General features: G+C 42.0%; 1 protein-coding gene across 2 annotated transcripts in view; it reads left to right on the top strand.

Annotated features, from left to right (window-relative positions):
• Positions 1 to 21,928, top strand: part of LOC122556228 (F-box only protein 36-like) — an 86,712-nt gene extending 64,784 nt beyond the window's left edge. For both annotated transcript variants that reach the window (XM_087993298.1, XM_043702814.2), the window contains one exon: positions 19,508 to 21,928. In XM_087993298.1, coding sequence (XP_087849424.1) covers positions 19,508 to 19,705 — 198 coding nt within the window. In that variant the 3' untranslated portion in view covers positions 19,706 to 21,928. The remainder of the gene's footprint in view (positions 1 to 19,507) is intronic.
• Positions 21,929 to 22,185: the final 257 nt, after the last annotated feature.

Here is a 22,185-nt window from a genome sequence, read left to right as displayed (position 1 = left end):
GTCACCACATTACAAGAAGGATGTGGAAGCTTTGTAAAGGGTGCAGAGGAGATTTACTAGGATGTTGCCTGGTATGGAGGGAAGGTCTTACGAGGAAAGGCTGAGGGACTTGAGGCTGTTTTCATTAGAGAGAAGAAGGTTGAGAGATGACTTAATAGAGACATTTAAGATAATCAGAGGGTTAGATAGGGTGGACAGGGAGAGCTTTTTTCCAAGTATGGTGATGTCGAGCACGAGGGGGCATAGCTTTAAATTGAGGGGTGATAGGTATAGGACAGATGTCAGAGGTAGTTTCTTTACTCAGAGAGTAGAAAGGGTATGGAATGCTTTGCCTGCAACGTTAGTAGATTTGCCAACTTTAAGTACATTTAAATAGTCATTGGACAAGCATATGGACGTACATGGAATTGTGTAGGGTAGATGGGCTTCAGATTGGTATGACAGGTCGGCACAACATCGAGGGCCGAAGAGCCTGTACTGCGCTGTAATGTTCTATGTTCTGTGTTCACACATTGAACAATGAGAAGATCTATGATGCTAGGCATTAAGATTGGGTAACCTGTGTAGCTTGGTTCATATGGCTGCAATTACAGTGATTATTGATCAGACAGGTGATATATAAATAGCAATAGTATCAATTATACTACCTATTTGTCCTCAGAAGTGTTTCATTTTCATTCTCCTCCAACTATGTGCACTGTAAAAGGGCAGTTCCTGGCTGGCCCGTTTGATTTGTTGCAAAGCTGGGCTTTAGAACCAGCCCCAACTCCAGGAATCCTAGATCTCAGCAGTGGTAAGTATTATTGTGGTTACTGAGTGCATGGTAGCACAAACTAAGTACTGTGGTGCATGATGCATAGCTAATGAGGTGAGCTGTGGAAAGTAACATGAGAAAATTCACTGAAGCTTGTGCAAGAAAACCTCCAGGGAACTCCCCAAAACTGGCACAGTGGTAAACTTCAGTGGTAAAATCCCATGTTATAAGCACTGATACTCAGTATGCCGTTGAAAACGGTGAATCACACTGATCACTTAGTGATTTGCTTCTGATGATGCAAGTCAAACAGCATCTGTAAAGAAGGGGAAAATGTTGATTTTTTTTTTGCGCCTGAAACATCAAGATGTTTCCCTTTTTTTACAGATGCTTGGAGTCCCGTGATCCATTCTGGTCTCCAAATCACATAAAGGAAAAAGAGTCAATGGAGAGGGTGCAAATTACTTGCTAGAATGACAGCAGAGCTGACAGGTAATCCATATCTCCAAAGATTGCTTAGGACAGAGCTCTTTTCTTCAGAATAGAGAAGAATGAATAGTGACCTAATAAAGGTCTTTTAAAATTTATTAAGAGGTTTCATAAGGTAGAGGTTGAAAGGATTTTTCCATTTGCACTGAACCCAAAATTAGGGGCAATAAATAAAAGATAGGTACCATTACATTTATTAAGGAATGCAGGCGAGCATTCATTACTGGGATTGGTTAGAATGTGGACCTTTCTATAATGAGGAGTGGTTGCGGCACACAACATAAGTCCATATAAAGAGAAACTAGTGAAATACATAGTCATACAACACAGGATCAGACCCTTTAGTCCAACTCATCCGTGCCAACCAAATTTCCCAAACTAAACTAGTCCCATTTGCCTGCATTTGGCCCATAACCCTCTCAACCCTTCCTATTCATGTACCTGTCCAAATGTCTTTTAAGTGTTGTAACTGTAATTGCATCTACCACTTCCTCTGGCAGTTCATTCCACATACAAATCACCCTCTGTGTGGAAAACATTGTTCCTCTGGTCCCTTTAAAATCTTTCTCCTCTCACCTTAAAAATATGCCCTCTAATTTTGAGCTCCCCCACCCTAGGGAAAAGAACCTTGCCAATCACCTTATCTATCCCCTCATGATTTTATAAACCTCTAAGGTTACCCCTCAATTTCCTACAATCCAGTGAAAGAAAAGGTCCCAACCTTTCCAGCCTCTCCTTCTGACTGAATTCCCTTAGTCCCGGTGACGTCCTGATAAATCTTTTCTGAACCCTCTCCAATTTAATAATATCCTTCCTATAGCAAGGCGACCAAAACTGGACACAGTACTCCAAAATTCGCCTGTCCAACTTCAGCATGATGTCCCAACTCCTACACCCAGTGGTCTGAGCAATGAAGGCAAGCATGTTAAATGCTGCCTTAACTTTCATGTTTGCCTGTGACACAAATTTCAAAGAATTCTGAATCTGAACCCCCTAGATCGCTGTTCGACAACACTACCCAGGGGCCCTACCATAAACTGTGTAAGTCATGTCCTAGGTCACTTTACTAACTTCAGTACCTCACATTTATCCAAATTTAAACTCAATCTGCTACTCCTCAGCCCATTGGCCCAATTGATCAAGATCTTTTGTAATCTTAGATAACCTTCTTGGAAGGAATTGAGAGATATGTTTACAGATTTAAATTGAATAACAAAGGTTAAGGCTTTTAAGGAGCATACACACAGTCTAGTTCAGTAGTATAGTTTAAATATGTATAGTTCATTCTATGTAGGAGATGGGCTCCCATAACCAGTATATGCTTTGCAGCAGAAGCTAATTGTACATCACTGTTTGTTTTCAACTGTTTAAGCTGTCAAAAGATGAAATGTTGGCTCAGTTACTGGGTAAAGCATGATGTGGAACAACATGGGCTCAACCTCCAATTTGTTCTGTTCATGAGCCTGACTCCTCTTATTGCACTTTGTGATGTCATAGTATAGAGATGTGATTAGGAACTTTTGGACAACAAGGACACTATACAAAGAGAGAGAGAGAAATGCTGCTGTTAATGCTGAGACCTTGTTGGTCTTTGGGACAAACTGCAACATGCCATCACGAATTACTGAGATGCTTCAGAATGCTACCAGATTTTTGCAAACTTTTGAAATGTATCCCCTAAAGACCATAAGACATAGAAGCAGAATTAGGCCATACTGCTCATTAGGTCAGCTCTGCCATTCAATCATGGCTGATATGTTTCTGAACCTCATTCTCCTGCCTTCTCCCATAACCCTTGATCATCTTGCTCATCAATAACCTATTGATCTCTGTCTTAAATACACTCAATGACTTACCCTTCTGCAGCAATAAGTTTCATAGATTCACCACCCTCTGGCTGAAGGAATTCCTCCTCATCTCCATTCTAAAGGGTTGTCTCTTCAGTCTGAAGCTGTACCGTAGTCTCTCCTGCTAGTGGAAACATCTTCTCCAAGTCCACTCACTGCAAGCTTCACAATATTCTGTAAGATCCAATCAGATCGCTCTAAACTCTATCGAGTACAGACCCAGATCTTCAACTCCTTCTCATATGACAAGTCCTTCATCCCAGAATCATTCTTGTAAACCTCCTCTGAAACCCCTCCATTGCCAGCACATCGTACCTTGGATATGGGGCCCAAAACTGTTCACAATATTCCAAATGAGATCTGACCAAAGCCTTATACAGCCTCAGCAGTACATCTCTGCTCTTGTATTCTAGTCCTCTTGAAATGAATGCTAACATTGCATTTGCCTTTCTAACTAGGAGAAAGTGAGGACTGCAGATGCTGGAGATCAGAGCTGAAAAATGTATTGCTGGAAAAGCGCAGCAGGTCAGGCAGCATCCAAGGAGCAAGAGAATCGACGTTTCGGGCATAAGCCCTTCAGCCTGAAGAAGGGCTTATGCCCGAAACGTTGATTCTCCTGCTCCTTGAATGCTGTCTGACCTGTTGAGCTTTTCCAGCAACACATTTTTCAGCTTTGCCTTTCTAACTGCCAACTGAACCTGCATGTTAATCTTAACCTGCATGTTAATCCTGAAGTAGGTCTCACCAGTCCTTTTGCGTTTCAATTTCTGAAGACTTTTCCCTTTAAAAAATAGTCTATGCCTTTATTCTTCCAATCAAAGTGCAAAATCGCACAGTTTCTCACTTCTTTGTCTGCTCTGCTAGCCTGTCCTTTCCTTCTGCAGCCTTCCACATCCTCCACGTTAACTGTCTCTCACCTATCATTGTGTCATTTGCAAATTTAGCAACAGTGCCCACTGTTCCTCCATCCAGATCTTTAATGAAATATTAATAGGTATGGTCCCATCACCGACCCCTGCAAAATTCCAGTACCCACTGGCTGCCATCCTAAAAAAGATCCCTTTATCTCCTCTCTGCCTCCTGCCAGTCAGCCATGCCAGTACCTTGCCCTTAACACAATGGGCTCTTATCTTATTTAACAGCCTCACAGTGAGGCACCTTGTCAAAGGCTTTCTGAAATATAGACCATGTTCGATGGTAACTTTGATGGAAAGCATACCTTGTTACTGCACACTGCTTAGAGATGCATTCTGCCATTGTATTTGGTAAAAGCCTCTCATATTCTTGAATTCCTCAAAATACAAAGTCAGAAATCACAATGACACCTGGTTATAGTCCAACAGGTTTATTTCAAATCACAAGCTTTCGGAGCAGAGCCCCTTCGTCAGGCTACACTATGAAAGCTTGTGATTTTGAATAAACCTGTTGGACTATAACTTGGTATCATGTGCTTTCTGACTTTGTCCATAGCAGCACCACTACATCATCCTTAAAATACAGATCGTTCTGTTATAACATGTTTCGTTAATGCAAATTCGTTATAACACAATTGACAAATTGGGGACACTGTTTGTTGGCTGTGCTGGAAGGTTCATTTTCAGATGTTTTGTCACCATACTAGGTAACCTCTTCAGTGAGCCTCGGGACGAAGCAGTGCTGGTGATTCCTGCTTTCTATTTATATAGAGTCATAGAGATGTACAGCATGGAAACAGACCCTTCGGTCCAACCCATCCATGATGACCAGATATCCCAACCCAATCTAGTCCCACCTGCCAGCACCCAGTCCATATCCCTCCAAACCCTTCCTATTCATATACCCATCCAAATGCCCCAGCCTATTCAGCCTCTCCCTATAGCTCAAATCCTCCAACCCTAGCAACATGCTTGTAAATCTTTTCTGAACCTTTTCAAGTTTCACAACATATTTCCGATAGGAAGGAGACCAGAATTTCACGCAATATTCCAACAGTGGCCTAACCAATGGCCTGTACAGCCGCAACATGACCTCCCAACTCCTGTACTCAATACTCTGACCAATAAAGGAAAGCATACCAAATGCCTCCTTCACTATCCTATCTACCTGCGACTCCAATTTCAAGGAGCTATGAACCTGCACTCCAAGGTCTCTTTGGTCAGCAACACTCCCTAGGACCTTACCATTAAGTGTATAAGTCCTGCTAAGATTTGCTTTCCCAAAATGCAGCACCTCGCATTTATCTGAATTAAACTCGATTGTTTGGGTTTCCTTGGCTTGGTGCTACAACCCTTCTCAAAATTTGCTGGGAGCACTGTTTCTAAAGCACAGACTTTTAAAACATGTGCTGGCTATAATACAATTACGGCACCAACGCTTCTAATGTTGTTTCTAAAGCATGACTTTTCCATAATGTGGGGTTGCCCAACAACCTAACCATCGTGTAAAAACATTACATGTACAGGCATTACTGACAATGAGTATTTAATGTTATTATGAAATAAGGCTGATTGCACATAGGTAGAATATTGAGATATACATAATGACATTGATAAATGAACTATATATAGGTGGGTAGATGAAATCTGAGTCTTTGGAGTTTGGGGAAATTATGCCAATCAGTTAACTGGCTTATTCTGACATGTTACCATTGATTGTCCTGAATATAATGCTGGAAATCACAGTGAGTCAGGCAACATCCATGGAGAGAGAACAAACTGACAGGCTCTGATAAAGAATCATCTAGACTTGAACTGTAGATAGGATAGTGAAGAAGGCATTTAGTACACTTACCTTTATTGGTCAGTGCAGAGAGAGGGAGGATCATCATGGATCTGCTTCTTTTGATCCAACAGCTTCACAACTGATTGCTTGCTAAAACCAAACCAATCCAGAGAAAAACTGAGCTGGGCGAACTGGCCACTCCCCGTTCATTGTACAAGTGTTTTCTTTTAAACTTGAAAGCCTTTTGCTTGAGGCAGTATCTGTTAGCTATAATCAAATTGACCCTAAAGCTCATCCAAGCCACACCTCTCGGCAACTCTGCGTTTATGACCCCCTCCCCCACCCCCCCATTAAATAACCTTGTTAAAGGAGCAGCAGCATCACACCTCCACCCCTTAAAAAAAAACCCATCAATACCCAAAGATACTTCATTTTAAAACCCCTTAGTCTACTACAACATCCATACACATTACGTTGACAATAATCATGGACGCATGCACTACTACATTTATGAGGAGAAAGTGAGGACTGCAGATGCTGGAGATCAGTGCTGAAAAATGTGTTGCTGGAAAAGCGCAGCAGGTCAGGCAGCATTCAAGGAGCAGGAGAATCATTCCTGAAGATGCTGCCTGACCTGCTGCGCTTTTCCACCAACACATTTTTCAGCACGACTACATTTATTCCAGTCTGTCCTACCTCTGCCACTGAACATCTCCATTTCTCATTCAAGTCTTGACAATGCATCGGCAATCATGTTTTCTCATCCTGCCAAATGCACAATTCTCAAATTAAATAGCTGTAACAACAAGTTCAGTATAAACAGTCTGGAATTTTTGTCCTTAAATTTCTCCACACACTTCAATGAGTTATGATCAGTATATATGATTGTCTCAAATACATTACTGGTAGCATAAACATTGAAATGTTGTAATGCCAACACCAAGCTCAAACTCTCTTTCTCAACTGTTGACTATTTCTGCGAATGAATGTTCAGTTTTCTGGCTCTTGTAAGAGCCACAGCACCGACACCCACATCACTCTCATCGATAGCCATTTTGAATGACATTGCGCAATGAGGCGAGGCTAACACTGGGGCAGTGGTTAACACAGCTTTCAGACTGTAAAATGTCTTCTCACAGTCCACTGAAACTTCTAACTTTCTTTAGCAATTCAGTGAGTGAGGCAGCTACACTGCTATAATTTGGTAAAAATTTTAAATAAAATTCACTCCATCCCAGGAATCGTAGTACTGCCCTTTTTGTTGATGGTATGTGAAACTTCTCCAATTATCTTTGTTTTTGCATTCTATGGGGCCATTTGTCCATATCCAATTTCATGGCCCAAGAAGATGAGTTGGGTTTTAGGAAATTTACTCTTAACCAGGTTTATCACCAAGCCTGCCTTCCCAAGACGATTGAACGCGTCTGATAAATGTTGCAAATGTTCCTTCCATGTGTGACTAGAAATTACCAGGTCATAATACAAACTACACAATTGGGTAATCCAGAAATGACTTCATTGGTTAGTCTCTGAAATGAGGCCTGCACATTTTTCGTACCAAATGGCATGACTTTAAACTGATCAACGTCCATTCGGCATTACGAAAGCCAACATTGTCTTCGCTCTCTTGGATAAAGGTACCTGCCAGTATCCTCTGACCAAGCCCATCTTAGAAATGTTAGTTGCTTGTCTCACTTTTCAACACAGTCTTCCCAACATGAAATCAGGTATGCAGCAGTCTTTGTAACTGCATTAATGTTTCAATAGTCCACACATCACCGTTGGGTACCATCAGGTTTTGGCACCGTTACTGTGGGTGAGCTCCGGTCACTGTAACTCACTCTTATTATGTCGTTTTGGAGAATGCGTTCAATCTCCTATAAGGATATTGATTAATTGGAATAGCACCTCCTATATCAACATCATGCATCATTAAGTTAGTACATCCCATCTTATTTCCGCATATCTCCCCATGCGATAGTAATAACTCTTTCCAATCATTTCGATTTTCCTCATTACCCAATTTAATTTGAGTAATGTCCAATTCAGAATCCTCTCTGTACTTTGTCCTACACTCTGTTGTAACCAATAACACAGCCTCCTTTGGCTTTCCCTCCCTGTCAAAATACCTTTTGAGCATATTCACATAATACACACACACACACTCTGTGAGGTTTCTTTCTGTCTGGAGTTCTCATCAAATAGTTCACCTCATTCAATTTCTTTTCAACTTGATAAGGTCAACTACGGTCCACTAAACTTTGCTTTAAAACGTTCACCTATCACTGGCAGTAACACTAACATCTTATCTCCAATAGCAAAATTGTGAGTTTTTGATTTCTTGTCTGCTTCCCGTTTCACTGTGATATTTTTAAATGCTGTCTAAGCAACTTCCCCGCTCTATTTAATTGTTCCCTAAAATTTGACACACAGTCCAAATATGTGGTCTCTGAATTCTGACTTACCAATTTCTCCTTAATCAATTTTAGTGGTCCTCTCACTTCATGCCCAAAAACTAATTCAAATCGACTGATCAATTCATTTGGTGCATCTCTGATCATATAAAGTACAATTCTCTTATCGCAATCATCTGGATAGTTCTGACTATAAGTTGTTGACATGGTCTTTAATGTGTGATGCCACCTTTCTAGTGCTCCCTGCGACTCTGGATGGTATGCGATAGATTTGAATTGTTTTATTCCTAAGCTATGCATAACTTCCTTGAATAATTTCGATGTGAAGTTTGATCCTTGAGCTGATTGTATCTCTGTGAGTAGTCAGTGTTTAGTGAAAGATTTGTCATTACTCTACACAGTGAGTGGTGGGTGTGTGGAATACACTGTCATCAGTGGTAGTAGAGTCAGATACATTAAGGACATTCAAATGACTCTTGGATAGGCACATGGATGATAGTAAAATGAAGGATATGTAGGTTAGTTTGATCTTAGTTAAAAATCACACAACATCAGGTTATAGTCCAACAGGTTTAATTGGAGGTGCACTAGCTTTCGGAGCGCCGCTCCTTCACCAGGTGGATGTGGAGGACACAATTGTAAGACAGAATTTATAGCAAACGTTTGCAGTGTGATGTAACTGAAATTATACATTGAAAAATACCTTGATTGTTAGTTCAGTCTTTCATCTGTTCGAATACTGTGATAGTTTCACTTCTTTTTCATATGTAAATCATAAAACTTTTTTTAAAAAGTTGCATTCTCAGGTTAACTGTAACAATTGGTGTCAGCCAGATAATAAGTTGAAGGTGTTAGCCTCCTGTGTTCTCTGTCTGTGCCATAATGTTTAGACTGATTTTAATCTAAAAAGTGAGTTAACAGAGTCTTACATGAATTCATGCAGCTTTTGAGCAAAGTACACTGTAACTCTGCAAGTACAAATTCACCCCACAAATGTATATGTATATATGTGTGCATGTGGATTTTTGTGTGTGTCTCTGCCTGTCTGGAGTTGGGGAGGGGTGGTGTTGTGAGTGTGAGAGACAGTGTATATGTGTGTGTGTATGTGAGTGTAGAGTGTCTAAGTTTGTGAGGGGGTGCATATGTGAAAGTTTGAGTAGGATAAAAGATTGGCACAACATAGAGAGCCAAAGAGCCTATACCATGCTGTACGGTTCTTTGTTCTAATCCTTTTAGTAATGATATTGTGTAATGGAATGGCATCTGGAAATCTAGTGGATGCATCCATTATTGTTAATACTGATTCCCACTTTTTACTTTCGGTACGGGTCCTATGCAATCAATTAATACTTTTGTAAAATGTTCCTCAAATACAGGAATAGGTATTACCTGACATGTATGACATAGAGTCATAGAGATGTACAGCACGGAAACAGACCCTTCGGTCAAACCCATCCATGCCGACCAGATATCCCAACCCAATCTAGTCCCACCTGCCAGCACCTGGCCCATATCCCTCCAAACCCTTTCTATTCATATACCTATCCAAATGCCTTTTAAATGTTGCAATTGTACCAGCCTCCACCACATCATCTGGCAGCTCATTCCATACACGTACCACCCGCTGCATGAAAAAGTTGCCCCTTAGGTCTCTTTTATATCTTTCCCCTCTCACCCTAAACCTATGCCCTCTAGTTCTGGACTCCTCAACCCCAGGGAAAAGACTTTGTCTATTTATCCTATCCATGCCCCTCATAATTTTGTAAACCTCTATAAGGTCACCCCTCAGCCTCCAACGCTCCAGGGAAAACAGCCCCAGCCTGTTCAGCCTCTCCCTGTAGCTCAAATCCTCCAACCCTGGCAACATCCTTGTAAATCTTTTCTGAACCCTTTCAAGTTTCACAACATCTTTCCGATGTCTGGCAAAATTCAATTACATTCTTGTGCTGTACAGGCCATAAAAATGTTTTTGTATTTTGGCTTGGGTTTTTCTTACTCCTAAATGATCCCCTAGTGGTAGTTCATGCACCATCTGCAGCACCTCTGTTCTATAACCCACTGGCAATACAACTTGATGAACTTTTTGTTGGACCATATTGAACCTGGTACTGGGAAATGAGCCAGGACAAGTGGTAGAACTTGTGGTGGGGGATTTCTTTGGGAACAGCGACCACAATTCTGTAAGTTTTAGAATACTCGTAGATAAAGAAGAAAGTAGTCTTAAGAGATGAGTACTAAATTGGGCCAAGGCCAATTATATCAAAATTAGGCAGGAACTGGGAAGTGTGGATTGGAAACAGCTATTTGAAGGGAAGTCCACATTTGATATGTTGGAGGCTTTCAAAGATAGTGCAGGATAGGCATGTCCCATTGAAGACAAAGGATAGGAAGGGCAAGATTTGTGAACCGTGGATGACAGGAGAAATTGTACGACTAGCCAAGAGGAAAAGGGAAGTGTACATAAGGTCTAGGCAGCTAAAAACAGAACGGGCCCTGGAGGAATATCGGAAGAGTAGGACAAGTTTTAAACAAGGAATCAAGCGGGCTAAAAGGAGTCATGAAATAGCTTTAGTGAGCAGAATTAAGGAGTATCCCAAAGTATTTTATTCTTATATAAGAAGCAAGCGGGTAACTAGAGAAAGGATTGGTCCACTAAAAGATGACGAAGGAAGGCTGTATATCGAACCTGAGAGAATGGGTGAGATTCTGAATGATCACTTTGCATCAGTGTTCACTGAGGAGAGGAACATGATGAATGTTGAGATTAGAGACAGAAGTTTGATAAGTCTGGATCACATTGGCATAAGTAGGGAAGATGTGTTGGGTAGGCTAGAGGTTATTAAGGTGGGCAAATCCCCAGAACCGGATGGGATCTATCCCAGGTTGCTGAGGGAGGCGAGAGAGGAAATAGCTAGGGCCCTAATAGGTATCTTTGTGGCATCCTTAAATGCAGGTGAGGTGCCAGAGGACTGGAAGGTTGCTCATGTTGTCTAGTGGTAGTTCATGCACTATCTGCAGCACCTCTGTTCTATAACCCACTGGCAATACAACTGTACAAGAAGGGTAGTAGGGATATTCCGGGTAACTACAGACCAGTGAGCCTGGCGTCAGTGGTGGGGAAGTTGCTGGATATGGTACTGAGAGATAAGCTCATTCTTTTCTAAATATAAATAGATCCTATCAGTGATAGGCAACATGGTTTTGTGCAGGGGAGATCTTAATAGAGTTCTTCGAGGAAATGTCCAAGCTGTTAGATGAAGGAAGGACTGTTGATGTCATATACATGACTTTAGTAAGGTGTTTGATAAGGTTCCCCATGGTAGACTAATGGAGAAAGTGAAGTCACATGGTGTGCAGGGTGTTCTAGCGAGGTGGATAAAGAACTGGTTGAGCAACAGGAGACAGAGAGTAGTAGTTGAAGGGAGTTTCTCGAAATGGACAAAGGTGACCAGTGGTGTTCCACGGGATCAGTATTGGCGCCATTGTTGTTTGTAATATACATAAATGATCTGGAAGAGGGCACTGTTGGTATGATCAGCAAGTTTGCAGATGACACAAAGTTTAGTGGAGTAGCAGAAAGCATAAGGGTTGTCAGAGAATACAGGAGGATATAGATAGACTGGAGAGTAGGGGGGGAAAGTGGCAGGTGGCTTTCAATCCATACAAATGTGAGGTGATGCATTTAGGCAAGACTAATTCTAGAGCGAATTATACAATGAATGGAAGAGCCTTGGGGAAAGTTGATGAGCAGAGAGCTCTGGGAGTGCAGGTCCAATTTACCCTGAAGGTTGCTGCACACGTGGATAGAGTGGTCAAAAAGGCATATAGTATGCTTGACTTCATTGGACGGGGTATTGAGTATAAGAGCTGGCAAGTCATGTTAAAATTGTACAAGACATTGGTTCAGCCGCATTTAGAATACTGTGTACAGTTCTGGTTGCCACATTACCAAAAGGATGTGGACGCTTTGGAGAAGGTGCAGAGAAGGTTTACAAGGATGTTGCCTGGTATGGAAAGTGCTCGCTATGAAGAGAAGTTGAGTAGGTTAGGTTTATTTTCACGAGAAAAAAGGAGATTGAGGGGTGACCTGATTGAGGTTTACAAAATCATGAAGGGTATGGACAGGGTGGCTAGAGACAAGCTTTTTCCCAGGGTGAGGGATTCAATAACAAGAGGTTATGCTTTCAAGGTGAGAGGTGGAAAGTTTAAGAGGGATACACACGGCAAGTACTTCACACAGAGGGTGGTGGCATCTGGAACGCATTGCTAGCAGCGGTGGTAGATTCATTTAAGATGCGTCTGGACAGATGCATGAGTAGGTGGGGAACAGAGGGATACAAATGCTTAGGAATTGACCGACATGTTTAGACAGTACATTTGGATCAGCTCAGGCTTGGAGGGCCGAAGGGCCTGTTCCTGGGCTGTAAATTTTCTTTGTTCTTCTGCCCATTCCTCATCTGCCTGAATATGTGATGATCTCCACTTCCTCATTAAGACATCATTTCTAAAATAGTAGTTTTCAGGGATACATTCAGATTCTTTTTTCCATTTATGTGTTTTGACAAAATCGCTTTAAATTTTCACCTTTCTGCTGTAACTCGCTTAATTTATCTGAGCTAAAGATGTCTGCATTGTTGTCTATCTGCTCCTGATTTGTGTCAACCATCTGATCAAACAGGGACACTGCTAATTCCACTTCACCTTTCTTATCTGTACTCTGTGGTCTCTCCTGTTTCTACTGGTGACTTTGTGACCTTATTATCTCACAGTCCGGAGAAATCCCAGGATATGTTAGTGCACCCAACTCTCGCTCCTCCAAGACTGTGTTAGAGAACTGGACGGGAGCTGGATCAACTTCGAATCATTCGGGAGACAGAGGCTGTGATAGATAAGAATTACAGGGAAGTGATTACTCCTAGGCACGAAGGAAGCTGGGTGACTGTTTGAAGGGGGAAAGAACAGTCAGTGGAGGGATCCCCTGTGGCCGTTCCCCTGAAAAATATGTATACCGTTTTGGATACTGTTGAGGGGGACGACCTACCAGGGGTATGCAGTGGGGCCCAGGTCTCTGGCACAGAGCCTGTCCCTGTTGCACAGAAGGGAAGGAGGGAAGGGAGGAGAGTGTTAGTCATTGGGGACTGAATAGTTCGAGGCCCAGATAGGTTTGTTGGGAGTGAATGAGACTCGCAGTTGGTGTGTTGCCTCCAGGGTGCCAGATGCTGTCTCTGATCGTATCTTTGGGGTCCTGAAGGGAGAGGGTGACCAGCCTCAAGTCGTTGTCCATGTAGGTACCAATGACATAGGGAGAAAGAGGGATAGGGATGTAAGGCAGGATTTCAGGGAGCTGGGGTGGAAGCTGAGAGCTAGAACAAACAGAGTTGTTATCTCTGGTATGATGAGTGAGGTGAGGAACAGGGAGAAATATCAGCTGAACACGTGGCTGCAAGGATGGTACAGGAGGGAGGGTTTCAGGTACTTGAATAATTGGGGCTCATTCTGGGGAAGGTGGGACGTCTACAAACAGGACGGTCTTCACTTGAACCAGAGGGGTACTAATATCCTGGTTGGGAAATTTGCTGGTGCTGGGTTTCAACTAGCTCAGCAGGGGGATTGGAACCGGAGGTGTAGTTGCAGTGCATAGTTAGATGAGAATAGGAAGGACGGGGACAGGATTTCAGGGTCACAGGAATGTGCTGGCAGACAGCGAAGTGGTTTGAAGTGTGTTTACTTCAATACCAGAAGTATCCGAAATAAGGTAGGTGAGCTTGCAGCATGGATAGGTACCTGGGACTTCGATGTTGTGGCCATTTCGGAGACATGGATAGAGCAGGGTCAGGAATGGATGTTGCAGGTTCCAGGGTTTAGGTCTTTCATGAAGAACAGGGAAGGTGGTAAAAGAGGGGGAGGCGTGGCCTTGTTAGTCAAGGATAGTATAACGGTGGCTGAGAGACTTTTGATGAGGACTCATCTACTGAGGGAGTGTGGGCTGAGGTTAGAAACAGGAGAGGAGAGGTCACACTGCTGAGAGTTTTTTATAGGCCTCTGCAGAGTTCCAGGGAGGTGGAAGAGAAGATTAGCAAAATTATTCTGGGTAGGAGTGAAAGGAACAGGGTGGTCATTATGGGGGACTTTAACTTCCCCAACATTGACTGGAAATGCTATAACTCTAGTACGTCGGATGGATCAGTTTTTGTCCAATGTGTACAGGAGGGCTTCCTGACACAGTATGTCGAAGGGCCGACAAGAGGGGAGGCCACACTGGATCTGGTGCTTGGTAATGAACCAGGCCAGGTGTTTGATTTAGTGGTAGGTGAGCACTTTGGAGAGAGTGACCATAATTCAGTTACGTTTAGTTTAGTGATGGAAAGGGATAGGTACATGCCACAGGTCAAGAGTTATCGATGGGGCAAGGGCAATTATAATGTGATTAGGCAAGAATTAGGATGCATGGAATGGGATAACAAAATGCAGGTGATGCAGACAATGGAAATGTGGAGCTGGTTTAAGGAACAGATATTGCATGTCCTTGATAGATATGTCTCTGTCAGGAAGGGAGGAAGTGAAAAGGTAAGGGAACCATGGTTTACTCCAGAAATTGCATCTCTTGTTAAGAAGAACTCCCTCTGGCAGCTCATTCCATACACACACCACCCTCTGTGTGAAAACTTTACCCGTCAGATCCTTTTAAATCTTTCCCATCTTACCTTAAACGTATTCCCTCTAGTTCTGAACTCCCCCACCCAAGGGTTATTCCTCCTATCCATGCCCCTCATGATTTTATAGACCTCTATATGGTCACCCCTTAGCCTCCGATGCTCCAGGGAAAATAGCCCCAGTCTAGTCAGCCTGTCCCAATAGTTCAAACCCTCCAGTCCCAGCAATGTCCATGTAAATGGAACAGATATTGTCCTTGGCAGAGTGGGAGGGGGAGTTAAAGCCTTCAGCCACGGGGCAGTTGTGTTGGTTGGTGCGGGTGTCCCAGAGGTGTTCCCTGAAACGTTCCGCAAGTAGGCGGCCTGTCTCCCCAATGTAGAGGAGACCACATCAGGTGCGGCGGATACAGTAAATGATGTGTGTGGATGTGCAGGTGAATTTGCGACGGATATGGAAGGATCCATTGGGGCCTTGGGGGGACGTGGGGGTGCAAGTTTTGCACTTCTTGCGGTTGCAGGGGAAGGTGCCAGGAGTGGAGATTGGGTTGGTGGGGGGTGTGGACCTGACGAGGGAGTCGCGGAGGGAGTGGTCTCTCCAGAACGCTGATAGGGGTGGGGAGGGAAATATATCCCTGGTGGTGGGGTCTGTCTGGAGATGACAGTGATGCAAATACCTTTCTAGCTCTACCTACAAGTTTTGTTTAGATCAACAAAACCCACGGGGTCACTGGCCACTGCATTTTCTTAGCCACCTTTTCAAATGAGATGAAAATGGCTTCTACATCCTTCTCATCAAAGATAGTCAATGTGTGAATATATTGAAATAGTTTCTGATCAGGCCTTTGGCTACCAGGGGCTTGCTCATCCTCACTCTCTTCCTCACCTGAGCTTACCTTCAGCCTTCAACTCCATCGTTTTAGGCTGACTTTCCTGTCTATGTGGAGAAAGTGAGGACTGCAGATGCTGGAGATCAGAGCTGAAAATGTGTTGCTGGAAAAGCGCAGCAGGTCAGGCAGCATCCAAGGAACAGGAGAATTGACGTTTCGGGCATAAGCCCATCTTCAGATTCCTGAAGAAGGGCTTATGCCCGAAACGTTGATTCTCCTGTTCCTTGGATGCTGCCTGACCTGCGCTTTTCCAGCAACACATTTTCAGCTCTTTCCTGTCTATGTGCCAATTTCTGAAGTTCAAATTTCCTCTCTCTTTCCTTTTCTCTCTCTCCTTTTTCTGTCTTGTTTCTCTCCACCTCTTTCTCTCTTCTTTTTCTTTTTGTTCTGCTAAAGTGATTCATTCCTTTTCTCTTTCCTCTGCTTTTAATTGTAATTCGAATTATAATTCATGGGCAGCACAGTAGCTCAGTGGTTAGCACTGCTGCCTCACAGCACCAGGGACCCGGGTTTGATTCCAGCCTCAGGTGACTGTCTGTGTAGAGTTTGCACATTCTCCCCATGTCTGCGTGGGTTTCCCCTGGGTGTTCTAGTTTCCTCCCACAATCCAAAGATGTGCAGATCAGGTGAATTGGCCATGCTAAATTGCCCATTGTGTTAGGTGCATTAGTCAGGGGTAAATGTAGGGGAATGAGTCTGGGTGGGTTACTCTTCAGAAGGTCGGTGTGGACTTGTTGGGCCAATTGGCCTGTTTCCACACTGTAGGGAAAGAAATCTTTAAAAAAGCCGTTTCATTTCTGTTGCCCTTTCCTTGTCTTTTGCCTGTAACTTCATTTCCAATTGAATTTTAGCCATCTCTAAAGATTCTGAAGGCATTGCAAACAAATTTAACTGGTGAGCTATTGCAATAATTATCTCTCCTTTTCTCACGGAAGGGGGCAGCTCCAGCTCCAGACCGCTTGCTAATTCCAGCAGCTTGGCCTTATTCACCTCTTGTGAACCCTCAAAGTCACTTTTCCACCCCCAGAAAACCCTTGGTGACTGAAAGAACCATTGCTATCCCAAGCACTGTTTAAACCAACCAAACTCAACACCCAGAACAAAAGACACTCGCTGCCTTCAAGTCCTGCAACCCTAATCCCAATCAGAACTATAAAACAAATTCTGCAAAGAGCCCCCAGTCTGTTATGGATCAGGTCAGATACCCTCAAAACATTTCAAGAAAGTAGCCCAGACCCTAACTTTGCTAGTTGCTTTAAGCAGGTGTATAGTGGATATTCCAAGAGCGATGCAGCTGGCTCAACCACTTGGTTTTAAACAAAACAGAATTTATTTACAAGATTACTGAACAAAACACAAAAACAAAAGAGAAGCGAATATAGAATAACTTAACTATCCAAAAACCCAACAGATTTTCCCAACATAATGATGCTGTTCCAAATACTTGCAACAATCCCCATAAACACCCTTTGTAAAAAAAGGAAAAATCCAACACAGGCTCTTACATGAGAGATGTCAGAGAAAGGGAGGATCAGCATGGATCTGCTTCTTTGGGTCCAACAGCTTCACAACTAACTAAACCAAATCAGAGAAAAACTGAGCTGGGAGAACTGGCCACTCCCCTTTCTTTGTACAAGTGTTTTATTTTAAACTTGAAAGTCTTTACCTGAGGCAGTATCTGTTAGCTATATGCAAATTGGCCCTAAAACTCATCCAAGCCAGACCTCTCGGCAGCTTTGCATTTATGACCCCACTGAAAACAAAACTAAGGACAACATAACCTTGTTAAAGGAGCAGCATCATCACATATTTCAGTGAGATCATGGCTGATCTGTGATACAGATTATATCTCTGCCTTTGCTCTATAATTCCTTTTGGATCACAAAAGTCTATCAGTCTTAAGTTTAAAATTTACCATTGATCTTGTACGAAATGCTATCTATGAAAAAGATTTCCGGACTTTCTATGTAAAATGTTTCCTAATTACAATGCTGAAATGTCTAACTTTTAGACTCTGTCCACTTGCCCTAGATTCCCAAATCAGCAGATATAGTTGCTGTCAGTCTTCTCTATCTATTTCCTTAATGGTTTGGAAACTTTTACCAAATCATTCCTTTAACATCTGAATTCCCCCTAATATAACCCTTGTTTGATTAATCTCACCTTATATCTTAGACCTTTAGTTTTGTAAATCTATGCTGGTTTCATCCAAGCCAGAGAGGTCTAGCTTGGATGAGTTTTAAGGCCAATTTGCATATAGCTAACAGATAGCTTTCTCACAGTTGTGCAGACCAGAGCTACACATAGTGCCCCAAGTGTAATGTAACCAAGGCTTTGTATAGTTAATTATAACTTCTCTGCATTTGTAATCTCTTCTTTTAACTTTAGTACTCTACATATAGAGGTTATTATTACATTAACTTTGCAATTATTTTCTGTACCTGTTCATTACATTTTAATTTCTGTACTTGGTTCTCCACTGTTTCTAGATTTTTAACAGTCAGAAAATATCCTGTTGTCCTTTTTAGATCTAGAGTGGGTGATCCCATATTTGTCGACATTGAAATCTATTTGCCAAAGTTTTGCACATTCATTTAATCGCTTTATTTCTGTATACAGTAATACATGCTTCTATTTACACTGTTTACAAGGCTACCAATCTTTTTGACATAAGCAAATTTGTTTTGTGGCTTCCTATCTCAACATCTAAGTAGTTAATAAATATGGTAAATGCTTGAGGCCCCAAGTTCTGTTTTTGTGAGATAACACTGTCACATCCTGTCAATTGGAGTACCTGTCCATTATCCTACACTAGGGCTAGACAGACTGAGAGAATTTCCTAAGCAGGTCAATAATTTGCCTTCAATTCCATGCACTTCAACTTGAATGAGCAGTCTCTCATGAGAGACATTATCACATGCCTTCTGGATGTTCATACAAGTAACATTCAAAAACATTCCCCTAGCCGCAGTTTTAATCACCTCTTCAAAACAATTCTGTCGGGGTTCATCAGCGGCTCATGTGGCATCACTTCTTTGCACACATCAAGGTGTTCTCTTCAACCAGTCACTCAAAATGACCATTAAAATTTTTCCAAATATACATGTGGAATCAATTTGATACAATGGAACCCAATTAGTTGTAACCACAAAATCAGGCATACCATGGGAGAAATTTCAGTCTCAGCTGCCTACATATGATTTCTTTCCCCAGAAGAACATCTTCATTTCATGGGTACAAAGAAATGAGTGAAAAATATGTTTGGATTTAGTTCAAATGTTAAGCCTGTATTGGGTGCAATTCAGGTTTTAAAAAAATTGTGTAGTTTTGTTGTAACCATTAGAGGGTGCTGTGGTAATGTCTCAAAATGTTGAAACAAAGATTATTCCGATTCTAGAATCCAGCCAAATTGCATAAATACCTCACAAATCACTGCTTTCATGCCTTTTATTAGCAAACAAAAAGAGTACAATTTGCATCTAGATTAAGTATATTATATGAAATGTTTACAATCAGACTATTATTGATAACCATGTTTCTTCCTCAAATATACTTTATTCATAATTTGTATATGCATCTTAAATTACAGTTCAAATTTGTCTTTACATGAAGTGCAATACTGATGAGTTTTTTCTATACTGTACATAAGGTGCCTCACTAAATTTTCCATCGCAGGTTAAATATTTATAATGTTCATTTGTATTTCATGTCAAACATTCTGTTGTGCATAATGAGGGCTGCATTTGCTTTGCTTTCTCTGCAGGTATGTAACTCTGATGAACTCTGGGAGCATCTCGTTTCGAGATACTGTGATACCATAACCCCAGAAATGCAAGCGTTGGCTTTAGAGGTTGGTTGGAAAGAAATCTTCTTCACCAACAAACTCCAGCTACAGAAAAAGATCAGACGAAGACGCCAAAAGTTTGGGGATACTGAAGAGAATTTGACTTTAAGACCATGAGTTATAGACTTAAGGCTGCAAACAAATAATTTGTTTACACAAGGTTGTTGTTTGCTGGAATGTGATTTATATTTTTGTTTAACTTTCCTGAACAGTGCCTAGTTGTTAAATGCATCGATCCATGATAGATGCAACTTTTTTACTAAGTGATTATAAATGTATTACATACTGATGCTCTTTTGTTCAGAATCGCTGATGTAGAAATTGGGCAGCATAGAACTCATTTTTCAGGTACTAAATAATCCCAAATCAATGTTGGTCAAGGAAGTGGAGCGGTTTATGTACAGACAGAGGAGACTTCATTCGTGCTGGACAATCGTGCTGCTCCGCAGCAGCTAGCAAAACAAGATCTAAGAAGCCCTCTCAATAAAACTGCTGTAACTTAACTGCAGATCCAAGATTAAATGACTGATTACCACTACTTCCCCCTCACTGAAAGCAATGTTCAGGGTCCCTGATCTCTTTCTGCACTACCCAATCCTGCACCATGCAATGTGCAACTCCCATGAATGCACCCTGCTGAGTCTATGGTTTGCTGCCAGCTGCTCCTATCCTACTCATCCCAAGGCTGCCAAAACTCTGGGTAACATGTAATCGTCTAGGTGATGGGCCCATCCACTACTGGAGAGCTCTTGGCAAACACACAGCTATTTCTAAGAGCCCTTTCAGTATTAAATCCTGTTCAGGCAGTCTACTGGTTGTTAGGGTTCCCAGCACCTGCAGATTCAATCTATCACCGGCATTTCTCCTGCAGAGTGGTTCTATCAGCTCTGAGAGCTCGTTGCCAGTCGGAGGCTAGCAGCTGTCCAGTACTAGCATGCTGTGGTGCAACAGTGGGCCCATGGATGAGGATCGATCCAGAGCTCCAGTCACTGGGATGAGATTGCCATGGCCTATCAGGGAAGCCCCTAATGTCGATGAATGCAAACAGCTAGTGATGTGTGTTCCCCATCGGTCTCTGCATTGCTGTTATGTATCCCTTCACTGGACAGAACGTGTCAAAGAAGGAGTTTGCCTCACCCCCACCAGACTGCAAGAATTAGCCTGTTTGACAGCCTGTATTGGCCTCTGTGTGGTCGTACTGAATTGCAGGGGTGAGGCAGGTGTTGGGCTCTTCAAGCCAAGCCTGCCTGCCTCATTTTGTATTCCCAGATTGCTGTAAGGCAAACCATTAAATTCCATCTGCAGTTTCCCCCCAGAGGCCTGCCCCTGCAATGCTCCTGTGGCCATCTACAACATTATCAGCAGCTGGTCCACATTCCTCCCTTCTGTTGGGTATCTGCTGTCATACCACCTTCATTCTAATCAAATCTGTCACTCAAAATGCTGTCTTCCTGAGACATAATCTATTGGGGTACAGAGAACATGCCCTTGTGCAGGAGAAGCATCTACTTTTGGCAATAATTTCTGGCAATAAATTGTTGTTAATGTCACAAAATAGTTTGGCAATTGAAGTAAGAAAGTCAAATTTTGATTTTGACTGTGCACCACCAAGATTTATTTCTGTTGGTTTAAGAGCCATCAGAATTACATGCCACAATTATAAATCCCTTTGATGTGTATGGTTAGCAAGAATTTTGGGGAATTTACTCCAAAACAGATTCTGTTTCCTTTCCATTGTGCACACATTCAGAGTGGCAATCATGTTATTACAATACACAGTGGAGCCTTAGAAACTTAGGGATTTGAAATCCTAATTGCACACCCCAAAACCCCTCTAATGATTTGTGATTAAATGACCTCACGTGTGTTATATGTTTGAGGTTATTTAGGTACTTACTTCAATCAATAAACAATTCAAAATATTTTGGCACAATATTACTTTGTGAGACTTCAATGCTAAGCATCTTTTTACTTAATCATATTCTGTATCTCTATGTTCTGCACTTTAGTTCCCCCTCCCCACTTCCCAAACTGCTGCTTATTGCAACTGTAAAAATATCATGCATCATTTGTAACAAATTGTAAAACTGTTCTCTGTAAATGCAAAAAAAGATTTTTCTACAAATACCTCTCAGGTGGGTGCACTGTAGACCAACAGCTGCTGCACATTTTCAGATTGTTTGTAGCCATCTGAGCTGAAATATTTTATCCTTGCTTAGTATTCTTTATAACTGTCACTTAGAAATGTATAATTTAGCCTCGCTAAAGCAATCAATTCCAATTAACCAGGCTGAGAACTCATAAGCTGTGCTTTGAAAATAAATTTCTTAGCCACCTTTAGATCTTCATCTGGTTCGTGTTTGTCAATGAAGCAATTTTTCCTAAGTTTCAACATTGTAATGTTTTGCAAAGACATTTTCAAACAAGATTATAGCACTATTTACAGGCTCTGTAAGGAATAGAGGGATACAGACCATGTGCAGACAAATAGGATTACTTTAGAATGGTATCACGGTCAGCACAGACATGGTGGGCCGAAGGGCCTGTACCTATGCTGCACTATTCTATGTTTAATGTAACATTTGAGGGTCTGGTAC

Source organism: Chiloscyllium plagiosum, unplaced genomic scaffold (assembly GCF_037043375.1).
Source record: "Chiloscyllium plagiosum isolate Xiang-an unplaced genomic scaffold, Cpla_swu_hap1 HiC_scaffold_13, whole genome shotgun sequence".
NCBI classification, from domain to species: domain Eukaryota; kingdom Metazoa; phylum Chordata; class Chondrichthyes; order Orectolobiformes; family Hemiscylliidae; genus Chiloscyllium; species Chiloscyllium plagiosum.
This window is presented reverse-complemented; position numbering and strand designations above follow the sequence as displayed.